The following is a 12980-nucleotide window of genomic DNA, read 5'->3' on the forward strand; positions in this document are numbered from 1 at the left end:
GCATCCATCCAGTTGTGTTAGCTCCTGATTATCCTTTGACTCGTCTCATCATAAAACACTACGATGCTCAACTGCTTCACCCGGGTGCAGAGAGACTCTTTGCAGAAATACGACGCACCTATTGGATTCTCAGAGGTCGGCAGGCCGTTAAGAAACACCAGTACCAGTGCGTAGACTGTAGGAGATGGCGCGCCTCACCTTCCACACCAAAGATGGCTGACCTTCCCTCAGCTCGTTTGAGACTCTACAAACCCCCATTCTGGTCTACAGGTGTAGACTGTTTTGGACCGTACCTAGTTAAGATTGGACGTCGACGAGAGAAACGCTGGGGGATCATTTACAAATGTCTTACCACTCGATGTGTCCACTTGGATCTCCTCCCTAGCCTCGACACCGATTCTTTCCTGATGTCATTACGCAGGTTCATTGCTCGCCGGGGGAAGCCATACGAGTTGTGGTCCGACAGAGGCTCCAATTTCAGGGGAGGCCATAAAGAACTATAGAGCGCCTTTGAAAGCATGGCCCCAGTGTTGCAGCAACAGTTGGCCAAACAGACTTTCAACTTTAACTTCAACCCACCGTATGCTCCTCACTTTGGGGGAGCCTGGGAGAGGGAAATCAGGTCAGTCAAATCAGCTTTACAAGTTGTCCTGAAAGACCAAGTTGTGGCAGAGGAAGTACTTCTAACAGCTCTCATAGAGGTTGAAGGCATCCTTAACTCTAAACCTCTCGGTTATGCCTCCTCTGACGTGGCTGACCTAGACCCCATCACGCCAAACCTTCTGTTAATGGGGCGGCGGGATGCAGGACTACCACAAGCAGTGTATGGTCCTCATGATGCKCTGTCCAAGAGGAGATGGCAACACAGTCAGGTCGTCAGTGATCATTTTTGGAAACGCTTCATCCAGGACTACCTTCCAGGACTTCAGTTACGACAGAAATGGAGGAAATCTACTGATAATTCTGCTGTGGGACAAATAGTGATGATTGTTGATTCCAACCTTCCCCGAGGACTGTGGCCCGTCGGGATCATCACCAAGGTTTTCCCTGGGACGGATGGCGTCGTTCGAGCTGCTGAGGTGAAGGTCAAGGACAGCATCTACATTCGACCGGTAACTAAACTGGTGGAGCTTCCTGAAGTGCCTGAAGATTTGGGTTCTTCTTCTACCTAGTGGACTTTGTATGAGTGTATTTGTTTGCAAATACAGGGGCGGCTGTTAAAAGTCCACCTGTGCGTTTTAACACTACAATACCCATGATGCATCTTCGTTTTTTGTAGTTCGACTTTCACGGAGATGAGCAAGTTATTTCTGTGCTTCTGTGTGGTTCGGTGGCATTAAAAACATCCATCCACGGATAGCATCCACTATCAATCCTTCTTTAATCACGTGTGTATAAGACCTGTGTGCGTTTTTATTATGTAAGTATAAATATTTCTGCCTGATATTTGAGTTTATGTCAGTTATCAGCCCACGAGGTGAAATTAGCCTTGTGGTTTCTCTGGTTACCAATAATGCAAGCCATTACTTGTAATAACTCAAGTTCTATGCTATCCTTTGCTAGATATATATATTACCATTATAGTAGCATATGAGGAGATTTGCCGTTAATTCACATGTTCTGACGGGTTTTTTGTCATTTGTATGTTTATTACATTTACCGATAATCCATGTGTGGTGTTATGATGCCCTCTAGTGGATTTCTGTGTTATTACAGGCCATTTTCATCCTGCATGTATGTGTAACAGCTTGCCAGCATGGCTATTAATATTCACCTTTATTGTTTCTTCTGTTTCAGATAACCACACACACACACACTTATATACACACACCCACATACATATACATACAAAACCTAATACAACCACATCGTTCCTATCTCTACGTCATCATCTGTAACATCATCTCCCATGTACCTCTTATTATTCCATCAATAAAACTGATAAGCTGCACCAGTGGAGTTGGCCTATTCCTTCTGACCGAGGAAGATTCAATTGATGAGAAATCAGAAATTAGCGCAAGCAAGACGCACACAGTTTTCTACAGGTAGAGCGTCGTCCCACAGAGTGGGAGACCAGGGTTCCAGACCGACACGGACAGCAAGAGCAAGGAATGCCACCAGGCAAGGACAAAAATTTTATTAAAATATGTTTTGCTTAAATGGTTATTTACACATTCATCGTCATTGATATATTAACCCACTAGGGGGCACTGTCGGGACAGTCTGGATGCTAGAAGGCACAGTAGGGACATTCTGAAGCCATTGCATGGGACTGATAACGCCTAATAACGTCCATTTCATGGACTGATAACATCAGAATCCCCTGTCTTGGCTGGTCAGGGAACACTTTGGAGTTCCCCTCAGAAGAGTTGGAAGATCTGGCTGTGAGAAGAAGACCCTCCCTGCTCAAACTCCGGAACAAGCAGAAGATAATCGAGGGATGAATGAATAGAGACGTATTTACAATTTTAATCCCTTTCTCTTATAATTATTTTCATGAATTAAACTTATTAGGTGATAATATACAGTGACGACAATAACAGGAGCGTTAATCTCATGGTTATTAAACAGCTGATAGTCCGTGTCAGTAACAGGATCAGGTAAGCCACCTGTTTACCACGACTGTTTCGCGGTGAAGGAGTTTGAAAAATCTGCCAGGAGAGAGGAGACAGAGTAAGTACAGCCTGAGGTTCCTCCACAGTTTCAGCTCCAGCAGTGAAACTCTAACAATACAGTGTCCCGGGAACCAGCATCTGCAGAAATCACCGTTTCTCACCGTATCGTCTTCACGATGAAGCGAACGATCACTGCCAGGCCCACACAGCCACACATCACTCCAATCACTATGGCTGTGACTTCACCTGCAGGGACAGGAAGGAGAAACAAAAACACTTCAACATCATCTGAAATAAATCAGAACAGTTTATTCGTCTAAGGCAGAAATCTTACCGGAGGAAAGCTCCTGCCCCGATTCTAAAAAAACAACAACAAGAGAACATGTTCTGATTTTTACTTCCATGGTTACAAAGAATAAACTCATCCCAGCTGAACTTCAGACCCTTCTGAACTCAGTCTGCTGATACTGCAGGTCTTCCACTTCAGCCACTCACTACAATGAGCACACATTTGTCTCCTTTGCTTCCTCGTTGAGCTGATTAGTCTCAAAAAAACAAAGAAGTCGCTGTTTTTCTCCACACAAACAAACAAACAGCTGTCATTTTGACCTCCTTTCCTCTGGATTTCTAATTCTTCATTTTCGTGTTTTTGCTCTTCTGAAGTTAACAGAATATATAATATATTGTTGATAATCTTTCCATATTTATGTCTGCTTGCTTTTGTATTTGCAGGATGTGGTAAAAATGGTAATCAGCAACTGAATGTGACTTCACACAACTTAAATCTTTTTTTTTAAACAGACTTTGAAGAATTAACAGATAATAAAAGGGTTTTAGGTCTGACCTGCAGAGAAGGAGGCAAACACGACTCTGTGGTTGAGCGGCTGTGTCGCCCGGTAGTTGTCCTGCAGCAGCATCCTGTGTGAGTCTCCAGCTTTACTGGAGTAAAGTATCGTCTCCATCTTCAGCAGCTGAAGCAGAGAAAAGGAGGAGAATCATGACGTTTTTATCAGATGTATGCATTAACTAGACAGTTGGCACAAGTATGGTCCTATTTCCCACTTTCAACTAAGGACATATTAACCAGAGTCATGCATAAGAATGAATATATGAACATAATTATTAACTATTATGCATGTTATGTCATTTACAGAACTATAAAGCGCCTGTGACACGCCTATCTTTCAAATACAAAAAGTCTAAGAAAACATCTTTATACTTAAGAAAATTGGCATAGTACACATTATTTTACCCAATTTGACACATAACTGGTCTATTTTCTTTTGAATTTGGCTCAGCCAAAGTGAAACAGGAAGTGACATCAAAGGGTAACTCATTAATAAAATAAACTCTGGTCTTTGTTTATTAAAACAAAATTATTTAAACTTTAATTCTTCTTCATCTCTTTTTGATAGCGACTAAAAATAATCTAAAGAAACATCAGATTCTTCTGTATTAGCTTTTGTAACAACACTCTGTTTACATGCAGACATTCCCCTCTGACATCACTTCCTGTTTCTTCACATGTAAATATCTCAACAACCGTTCATCTCAGCGGCGTGAAATTTGTTCTGCAACATGTTATCAATGTTATCTTTCCAAAAAGGCATAAACGTTTATTACAAAAATCAGCTGTGACAGGCCCTTTAAAAATGTAGATATATATGTTGTTGTGATTATCAAACTTTTAAGCTTCAGAGAATAAATGTTCAAAAACAAATTTATTAAAAAATGTAAATCAAAACCACTTCTACATGAATACAAAATGTTTTAAATATATTTTTTATGTTTCACATTTCATTTTCATTCATGTTTTCAGTGGGTAGATCATTAGTTTGATCCAGGTGACGTATTTTTCAGGTAAGGCCTTGCGTAATTCAGAAAGACATTGTTAAGCAACATACTGCTACCGTTACAAAATGGCTTCACAGTAAAAGAGACCAGATGCTGGACTGACCTGTCTGCAATCCACATCACTCAGCAATTGAAAAATGTTGCTTTATGGGATTTCCGAATCATTGCATTCAGATTTTATTTACATTTCAGACAAATAATGTCAGGTTAACCATTAAATCATGTGTTTAAAGTGCCTGTGGCATCAACTTTTCACTATAAATATGAATGCATTTTTGAAAAGATAACATTGATGAACAGTTGAGACATTCACATGTGACGTAACAGGAAGTGATGTCAAAAGGGAATGACATCATGTAAACAGAGAGTTGCTAGTTTTAGTTAGTTTTTAGTTTGTATTATTTTGAGTCTCTATCAGAGATTAAGTAGACTCAGGATGTATATTATATTGTTTTGGTAAACAAAGATCAGAGAGTTTTCTTTCTTAAAGAGTTCCCCTTTGATGTCACTTCCTGTTTCACTTTGACTGAGCCAAGTTCAAAAGAAAATATGACAAATGGGTAAAATAATGTGTATTGTGCCAAGTTTCTTAAATAAAAAATGTTTTGTTTGACTTTTTTATTTGAAGGATATGCATGTTTTTTTTTTTTTAGTGTTTCAACAACACCTGTTCCTTTGAGATCTGAACTCTTTCATGGAACACCGTCCAAACAACGCTCTGGTAGCAGGGGGGTGTCGTCAGGGAGCCGTTGTATCGATAGTAACGTCCCAGACTCTTGGGAAGAAGGGACTGCACATCGAAAGCTGGGATGAATGTTTTCTGATCTGAAAAACAAAATCAATCAGGTAGCATAGGAAAAAACAAAAAGACTGGATGTCCGTGAAGTTGTCTTATTTTTATAAAAAAGAGCAAGAGGCCCACCTGCATGTCTGACACGGCTCATGTAGTTGATGATGTTGTTGAACGCCGGGTTTGTCTCTTCACCTGTCTGGGAAAAGGAAACTCAGACGTACAAGGCTCAAAGCGTAGGATGCAGTTGTGTTTGTGGTTTTATTACCTCAATGAGGATTCCTAAAACAGCCAGGCCGTCCCTCTGCGTCATGGCTGCAGACATGTTGGGGTAGAGCTCTGAGTTGTAGTGCACCACGTGTAGCTGGACAGAACAGAGAACAGCAGTGGTGAGAAAGATTATTAGCTTAAAGTGCCTGTGACATGAAAACTTTTAAATAAATTATTGTAAAGATAACATTATTAGCATATTGCAAAAAATATTTCTCACTGCTGAGATGAACAGTTGTTGAGATATTTGCATGTGAAGCAACAGGAAGTGATGTCAGAGGGGAATGTCTGCATGTAAACAAAGCATTGGTAAAATAGCTAACGTCATTATCAGAGAGATGAAGAAAAGTCAGAGTTCAAATAATATTGTTTCAATAAACAACATTTACAGAGTTCTCTTTCTTAAAGAGTTCCCCTTTGATGTCACTTCCTGTTGCACTTTGGCTGAGACAAGTTCAAAAGAAAATTTACAATTTATGTGACAAAATGGGTAAAATTAAATGTTTTATGCAAGGTTTCTTGTAAAAAATGTTTTCTTTAACTTTTTGCATTCGATGGCATGTCACAGGCACTTCAACATGAATGTTATTCTTAGAGAAAACCCACGCATGCACAGAGAGAACATGCAAACTGCACCCCGAAAGGTCCCCGGTCGAGTTCCGATCCAGTAACAGCTCTCCCAGCTGTGCCACCGTGTCTCCAGGTATAAACTGAGAGGACAGGATACGGTCCTTTCTGAATGTTATTTCATTAACTCGTGAAGAGTTTAGGAATGCAGCTCCTTCTGCTGGACCCCAATGTTTTGTAGCAGATCTTAATTTACTGAAGGATGTTCTTAACTTTTACAGACCATGAAATCAACAAACAATGCTTTATTAATCGTAAGAATTTAGTCAAACGCTCAGAGCCGGCTCTAGGCATAGGCGAACTAGGTGGTTGCCTAGAGCGCCATCTGCTGGAGGGAGCACCAAACTGCAGAAGAAAAAATGCAATTATTTGTAATCCCTGGTTGTAACTCTGCTCAGCGCCCCTTTCAATTAGCTTTGTCTTAAAAAACTATAATGAAGTATTACAGGAAAAATAAACTGCTCTACCCATAAAACATTTTCTCCCCCCAATGCAGCAATCACCCCCACCCTCTCTCTCATTTGATTGACGTTGCACTGACTCATCCTGCTCCGACGCTCTGACGGGAGAGGGGCTTGTAGTGCCTCTCAGGTAGCGGTTCGTGTCGACAAACTCAATAACAACAAGTCTGTATTTTGTTGTTCCATACATGTCAACCTCTTCAGACGTTTACCTGATAAAAAGACTCAAAAATCTGTAAATTTTGGAAAAAATCCATACAACACGCACCCGCGGGGTGGAGGGGGGCAAATAAATCTAAATTTACCATAGTACCTTACTCTGTCAAACTTGTTTTTATGGATTCAAATTGGGGTGGGCAATAGTTCGGGCGGGGGGGGGGGGTCGTGCTTCAACTCGCCTAGGGCACCAAAATGGCTAGAGCCAGCACTGGTTTTACAGATGTGTTTAAACGCACCTCTGCGTCTGCGCTCCGTCCGTTGATGGTGTGTTCACTGCCCCCGTGACCCGGGCCACCGTTGCCCCAATGAAGGTGCAGCTGGACGGCTGTGAAGAGCCACCGCAGACCCTGGAGTCCCATCCAGTCCGGCAGCTCAATGACGACTGACGAGAAGAAAAAAGACGAACCAGTTTTTAAGGTGGACTGCAAACAGATGGGGGTTATTGATGGAGCCTTGGTTACCTGTGTGCCCGTTATTGTGCAGAGTGAAGGGCTGGTTTCCATGCTGACTGTAGCCCAGAGGGGTCACCGGAACCAAGCTGGGGTCATATTTAGTCTGGGTGGTCGTCACGTCGACAGGTGACTGAGAGCTGCCGCCACACTCAGGGAAGTACTGGGACCAGTCAGACTGACCGACCAGGCCTTTCAACAGAGAAATAAAAGGAGTGACATCACCCGATCACACGGCCTGCTGCCTCCCGTTGTTCTGTGAAAAGACTCCATTGATCCAGATCCTCCAGCTATGCAGGAACAAATGTTTCTTTATGTTCTCTCTGCAGCCTCATCGTGGCAGTGAGGGGGAACAGAAAGTACCATATGATGAACAAGTTGTTATATACAGGTCATAAAATTAGAATATCATGAAAAAGTAGATTTATTTCAGTAATTCCATTTAAAAAGTGAAACTTGTATATTATATTCATACATTAAATACAAACTCATATATTTCAAATGTTTATTTCGTTTAATTTTGATGATTACAAATGACAACAAATGAAAATCTCAAATTCAGCATATCAGAAAATTAGAATCTTGTGAAAAGGTTCAAAATGGATGGCACCTGGTACCACACTCTAATCAGCTAATTAACTCAAACCACCTGCAAAGGCCTTTAAATGGTCTTTCAGTCTAGTTCTATAGGCTACACAATCATGGGGAAGACTGCTGACTTGACAGTTGTCCAAAAGACGACCATCGACACCTTGCACAAGGAGGGCAAGACACAAAAGGTCATCGCTAAAGAGGCTGGCTGTTCACAGAGCTCTGTGTCCAAGCACATTAATAGAGAGGCGAAGGGAAGGAAAAGATGTGGTCGAAAAAAATGTACAAGCAAGAGAGATAACCGCACCCTGGAGAGGATTGTGAAACAAAACCCATTCAAAAATGTGGGGGAGATTCACAAAGAGTGGACTGCAGCTGGAGTGAGTGCTTCAAGAACCACCACACACAGACGTATGAAAGACATGGGTTTCTGCTGTCGCATTCCTTGTGTCAAGCCACTCTTGAACCACAGACAGCGTCAGAAGCGTCTTGCCTGGGCTACAGAGAAACAGGACTGGACTGCTGGTGAGTGGTCCAAAGTCATGTTCTCTGATGAAAGTAAATTTTGCATTTCCTTTGGAAATCAAGGTCCCAGAGTCTGGAGGAAAAGAAGAGAGGCACTTCATCCACATTGCTTGAAGTCCAGTGTAAAGTTTCCACAGTCAGTGATGGTTTGGGGTGCCATGTCATCTGCTGGTGTTGGTCCATTGTGTTTTCTGAGGTCCAGGGTCAACGCAGCCACATACCAGGAAGTTTTAGAGCACTTCATGCTTCCTGCTGCTGACCAACTTTTTGGAGATGCAGATTTCATTTTCCAACAGGACTTGGCACCTGCACACAGTGCCAAAGCTACCAGTACCTGGTTGAAGGACCATGGTATCCCTGTTCTTAATTGGCCAGCAAACTCTCCTGACCTTAATCCCATAGAAAATCTATGGGGTATTGTGAAGAAGAAGATGCAATACACCAGACCCAACAATTCAGAAGAGCTAAAAGCCACTATTAGAGCAACCTGGGCTATCATAACACCTGAGCAGTGCCACAGACTGATCGACTCCATGCCACGCCGCATTGCTGCAGTAATACAGGCCAAAGGAGCCCCAACTAAATACTGAGTGCTGTACATGCTCATACTTTTCATGTTCATACTTTTCAGTTGGCCAACATTTCTATAAATCCTTTGTTTTTATTGGTCTTCAGTAATATTCTAATTTTCTGATATGCTGAATTTGAGATTTTCATTTGTTGTCATTTGTAATCATCAAAATTAAACGAAATAAACATTTGAAATATATGAGTTTGTATGTAATGTATGAATATAATATACAAGTTTCACTTTTTAAATGGAATTACTGAAATAAATCTACTTTTTCATGATATTCTAATTTTATGACCAGCACCTGTATATATATAATTTTCTGCCATTGAGCTCATTTAAATGTATTGACTGTCTGAAATTATAGGTCTTGGGTAACTAAATGCATTAATAAAATTGTTATTGATTGTCTAAAAGCTACTGCTAATGCTAAAGCAAAGCTAAAATTGCTAACCAAAGCTAAAAACAACATCTTAAATGTTTGTTTGGCCACACGTAACGTATTAAGCACATAGATACATTTTTGTGAGGGAACACTACATGAGTATCCTGCACTTTAAACTATGAGCGATTGGGGTGATTTTTATACTGCGACATAAAAGTAATTTAATTCAACAGAAGCATTTTGAGAGCGTAAAGTTTTATCAGTTGTTTTAAGACTCAGTGTGTGACCCTGGTAGAGGCTTATACTTTACTTTACTTTATTGCACTTTATTTTATTTTACTTTATTTTATTTTTTTTAATTCATTTTATTTCATTTTGTTTTATTTTGTCGCAATGGTGACCAGAGGTTGAACAAACTGACCCTGTGCACCCGCTCTGCAGACCCTGTCCTGAATGGAGCAACAAAACAAACACACACACATCCTGTCGAAGAACACAGTGAGGCATGTGTGTGTCAGTTTCAACTTAACAAAGCAAAATAAATAAATAAACAAACAAACAGAAGGATTATATGGACTGGGGCTGATGGGGAGAGTGGTTGCAGCTGTGACTGACAAGGATTTTGAGAAGAAGACGTCAATTTTTGCTACTTTCCCTGTGAGCTAGCAAAGCTATTTTCAATAAAAGCTGGAAAATTCCAGTATCCAGATATGGTTTGGGGTTTTGTCTTTCAAATAACATCAAGAAATCCTCACTAGATTTGACTAAAAATAGGATTTAAACCTGCTTTTCAAAGGTTTTCCCATTTAGAAAGACATGTCAAGGCTTATCTCTGTAACAGTTGTGGCCTAAAGTCAGGAACCTGCTGAGTCTGTCACAGCATACTTGCAGAAACACACTCAAATACACATAAAAACACATTAAACACATAAAAAGGACTGTTAAAATCAATTATAATACTGTTGTTATTTAAAAGTATTTAAAGTGGATATTACAAGTGGAATAAATGACCTTTGTATATTCGTTTTAGGGCCAGAGGAACTTTGAACTTTCTTCTCTGTTATACAAAGTTTTCATTTTTCAAATTGACTTTTTTTTGTGTGATTTTTATATATAAACAATAAAATGATGATTTTACAGCCTCTGAGCAGACAAGGTGGAAACCACTGATCATAAATGTCATAAATTTGAAAAATGAAGCTTTTAGATTAAAACATGGAGGTATAATCTTTGAATTAAACATACAACATAATAACAAGTGTTAATAATAACTAACCATTACCTTCCTGCTACGTAAGCAGACACAAAGCATTGTGGGAAATCAGAACCGTGACTGAAAGCAACAGTCAGCAGGATGTATACCTTCACAATAAGAGTGTTTATCTGGGAGGGGTGCTGTTGGATAGATCACGTGTGTTGTGATTCATTGACAGTCATACCTTCTGCTGTTCAACATGATGATGACCGGTAGATAATTAGTTATTAGTGGTTCTGCATTTTAATCTTAGAAAGTGCAAATCTGCTTATGAATTATAAAAATTAGTAAGACTGATAAAGCTCAAATGAAATATTTAGGTCCACAACTAGCGGATTTGTGCTTTAGCGTACTGGTGCCCACTACTGCTATTTTTATTGTGCAAATAAACTAAACTGAACTGAACTAAACTAAGAATGTTTCATGTGTCAACTGGGTTATTTTAGTGCTTTAGAATTAGCTTTTGCTAAATTTTTCAGTGCATTAGTGCTTTAGAGTTAGGGATCCTAAATATTCAGTTGTGCTTTAGGGTTAGTGCAACTCATCTTTAGATTAGTGCTGCCCACCACTGGTTATAATGTGACTCCAGTAATATCTGTGAGGGCTGTAACCATACATAAAATTCATGATTCGGTTCGGTTCAATACTTTAGTCTCTTAGATTTAGTCTTTAGGTTCTTTTAATAACGTGTTTCAGTCTGGTAATGAGAAGTCCCAATGAAGACTTTTCTGCTTCTTCTTGAGAAAATACTCACTCATTTATTTATTTATTTATTTATTTATTTAGATAGGTAGTTAGTTAGTTAGTTAGTTAGTTAGTTAGTTAGTTAGTTAGTTAGTTAGTTAGTTAGTTAGTTAGTTAGTTAGTTAGTTAGTTAGTTAGATATATTTTTGGGGGGCCCCTGGTGGGCCACACAGGAGTCATGCGCAGGCCACATTTGGCCCACGGGCCTTGTATTTGACACGTGGGTTAGATGGTTGTGTGTGGACTCTAAAACCTCTGCGCCTCAGTTTGGCTCCTCCATGCAGAGCGACGGAGCGGCTGCTCCTCTCTGAGCCTCCTTCAGCCCCTCAGTCATTGTGCGCCTCACACAGACAGCCAGTGTGTGTCAGCAGCATAATAAACACACACATTATTGTGTTGCTCCAACAATACAGCTGGAGCACCGTTTGCCTCGTCCCATCTCCCCTACTCAGCTCGTCACACTCATCCTCGTGCACCTGTCTCCCTTCTCCGGCCTCTCATCCCGTCTCTTTATGGCTTCATTTTTTTATTTTTGTTATTATTAATCTCTGTCTGCTTTCACCTCCCGTCTGTGTGGAGCTCGTGCCAACCTGTTGGACTGTAACTAATTCACACAGAGAGGGGAAACAGAGGGGGACACGATGGGTGGAACGATGGAGAACAGACAAATCCTTCTAAAGTTATGGAAACTTTAAGGAATTTGTGTTTAAAGAGCGCTGTCAGTTTGATTGTTTTTGGAGACAAATCGTCGTTAAAACAGTTGAAACCTAAATGAGTTGTTTTTAAATTAATAACTATAGCCTCTTTCTTTGTTTCTTTGTGATGTTTATTACCATGTGAATACCTTCAGGAATTATCTGCATGAGATTTTTGCTTTAAAAAAGGAGATTAGTAAAGTTGGACTTACCAGAGTAGGTCCAGGTGATTTCTTCTAAAGAGGAAAACAAGAAAGAAAACATCTAAATCTGCTGCTTTTGTCAGTTCTTTGTTCAGCAGGTTCAGAAAGGTCTAATTAAACATTTCACAGCCTGGTTCTCTGTAATATAAAGTGACCGATGCTCAGTTTGCCTCGGCATCTCAGCAAAATCCAAATAAGGACCAAGGAAACCTCCCATGAGGGCTGCTTGTCCTGCTCACTGACACCTTACCTGCTGAGTCAGCAGCTGTCCGTCTGGAAACCAGGAGGATCAGAGGCAGAAAAAGAGCCCGAGAGTTCATGTTCGCCCAGAAATGAACCAGCGCCTACTGAGAGATGAGGAGTGAGCGAGGGGGAGACGGAGGTTGGAGGGGAGGGGAGATGTGGGGGGGCCTGGGCCCAGCAAAACCTCACCTGCCACCGCCCAGTTTAACGTGCTGGACCCCCTGCAGAGCTCCACAGAAGACCCTCAGAAACACAGACAGAAACAAACAAACAAACAAACAAACAAACAAAACAAAACAGAATGAATGGACTGAGATGCACAGAAACCAGTGAGAGAGGCCTATGAGCTGCCGTTTGTAAAGTTACAGTCAAAAATTACCACCAATATTATTGTTTTATTTAGACTTTTATAAGAAAAAGAACTGGTTTATTTTTCTAAGTCAGTTTTTCACCATATGATACATACATTTATAAATGTCATAG

General features: G+C 40.6%; 2 protein-coding genes across 6 annotated transcripts in view; one reads left to right on the forward strand and one right to left on the reverse strand.

Moving 5' to 3' along the window:
- Nucleotides 1–1337, forward strand: LOC106515080 (uncharacterized; the record flags this gene model as incomplete). The annotated part of the gene is given in 1 exon segment (XM_014004700.1): nt 1–1337. A coding segment is annotated over 1 exon segment (654 nt). The 3' UTR covers nt 1173–1337.
- ca14 (carbonic anhydrase XIV) overlaps nt 1–12775 on the reverse strand; it is a 26363-nt gene extending 13588 nt beyond the window's left edge. For 2 of the 5 annotated variants that reach the window (XM_014004697.1, XM_014004694.1), the window contains exons 1-11: nt 12505–12775; nt 12264–12287; nt 7298–7477; nt 7073–7218; nt 5528–5623; nt 5392–5458; nt 5137–5294; nt 3460–3586; nt 2950–2973; nt 2777–2861; nt 2610–2651 (exon numbers count right to left, since the gene is read on the reverse strand). In XM_014004697.1, coding sequence (XP_013860151.1) covers nt 2610–2651; nt 2777–2861; nt 2950–2973; nt 3460–3586; nt 5137–5294; nt 5392–5458; nt 5528–5623; nt 7073–7218; nt 7298–7477; nt 12264–12287; nt 12505–12574 — 1019 coding nt within the window. In that variant the 5' untranslated portion in view covers nt 12575–12775. The remainder of the gene's footprint in view (nt 1–2609; nt 2652–2776; nt 2862–2949; nt 2974–3459; nt 3587–5136; nt 5295–5391; nt 5459–5527; nt 5624–7072; nt 7219–7297; nt 7478–12263; nt 12288–12504) is intronic. The other 3 variants (XM_014004699.1, XM_014004695.1, XM_014004698.1) reach the window with 3 other exon arrangements.
- Between the last annotated feature and the right edge of the window lie 205 nt (nt 12776–12980).

This window comes from Austrofundulus limnaeus, unplaced genomic scaffold, assembly GCF_001266775.1.
Source record: "Austrofundulus limnaeus strain Quisiro unplaced genomic scaffold, Austrofundulus_limnaeus-1.0 Scaffold26, whole genome shotgun sequence".
In the NCBI taxonomy this organism is placed as follows: domain Eukaryota; kingdom Metazoa; phylum Chordata; class Actinopteri; order Cyprinodontiformes; family Rivulidae; genus Austrofundulus; species Austrofundulus limnaeus.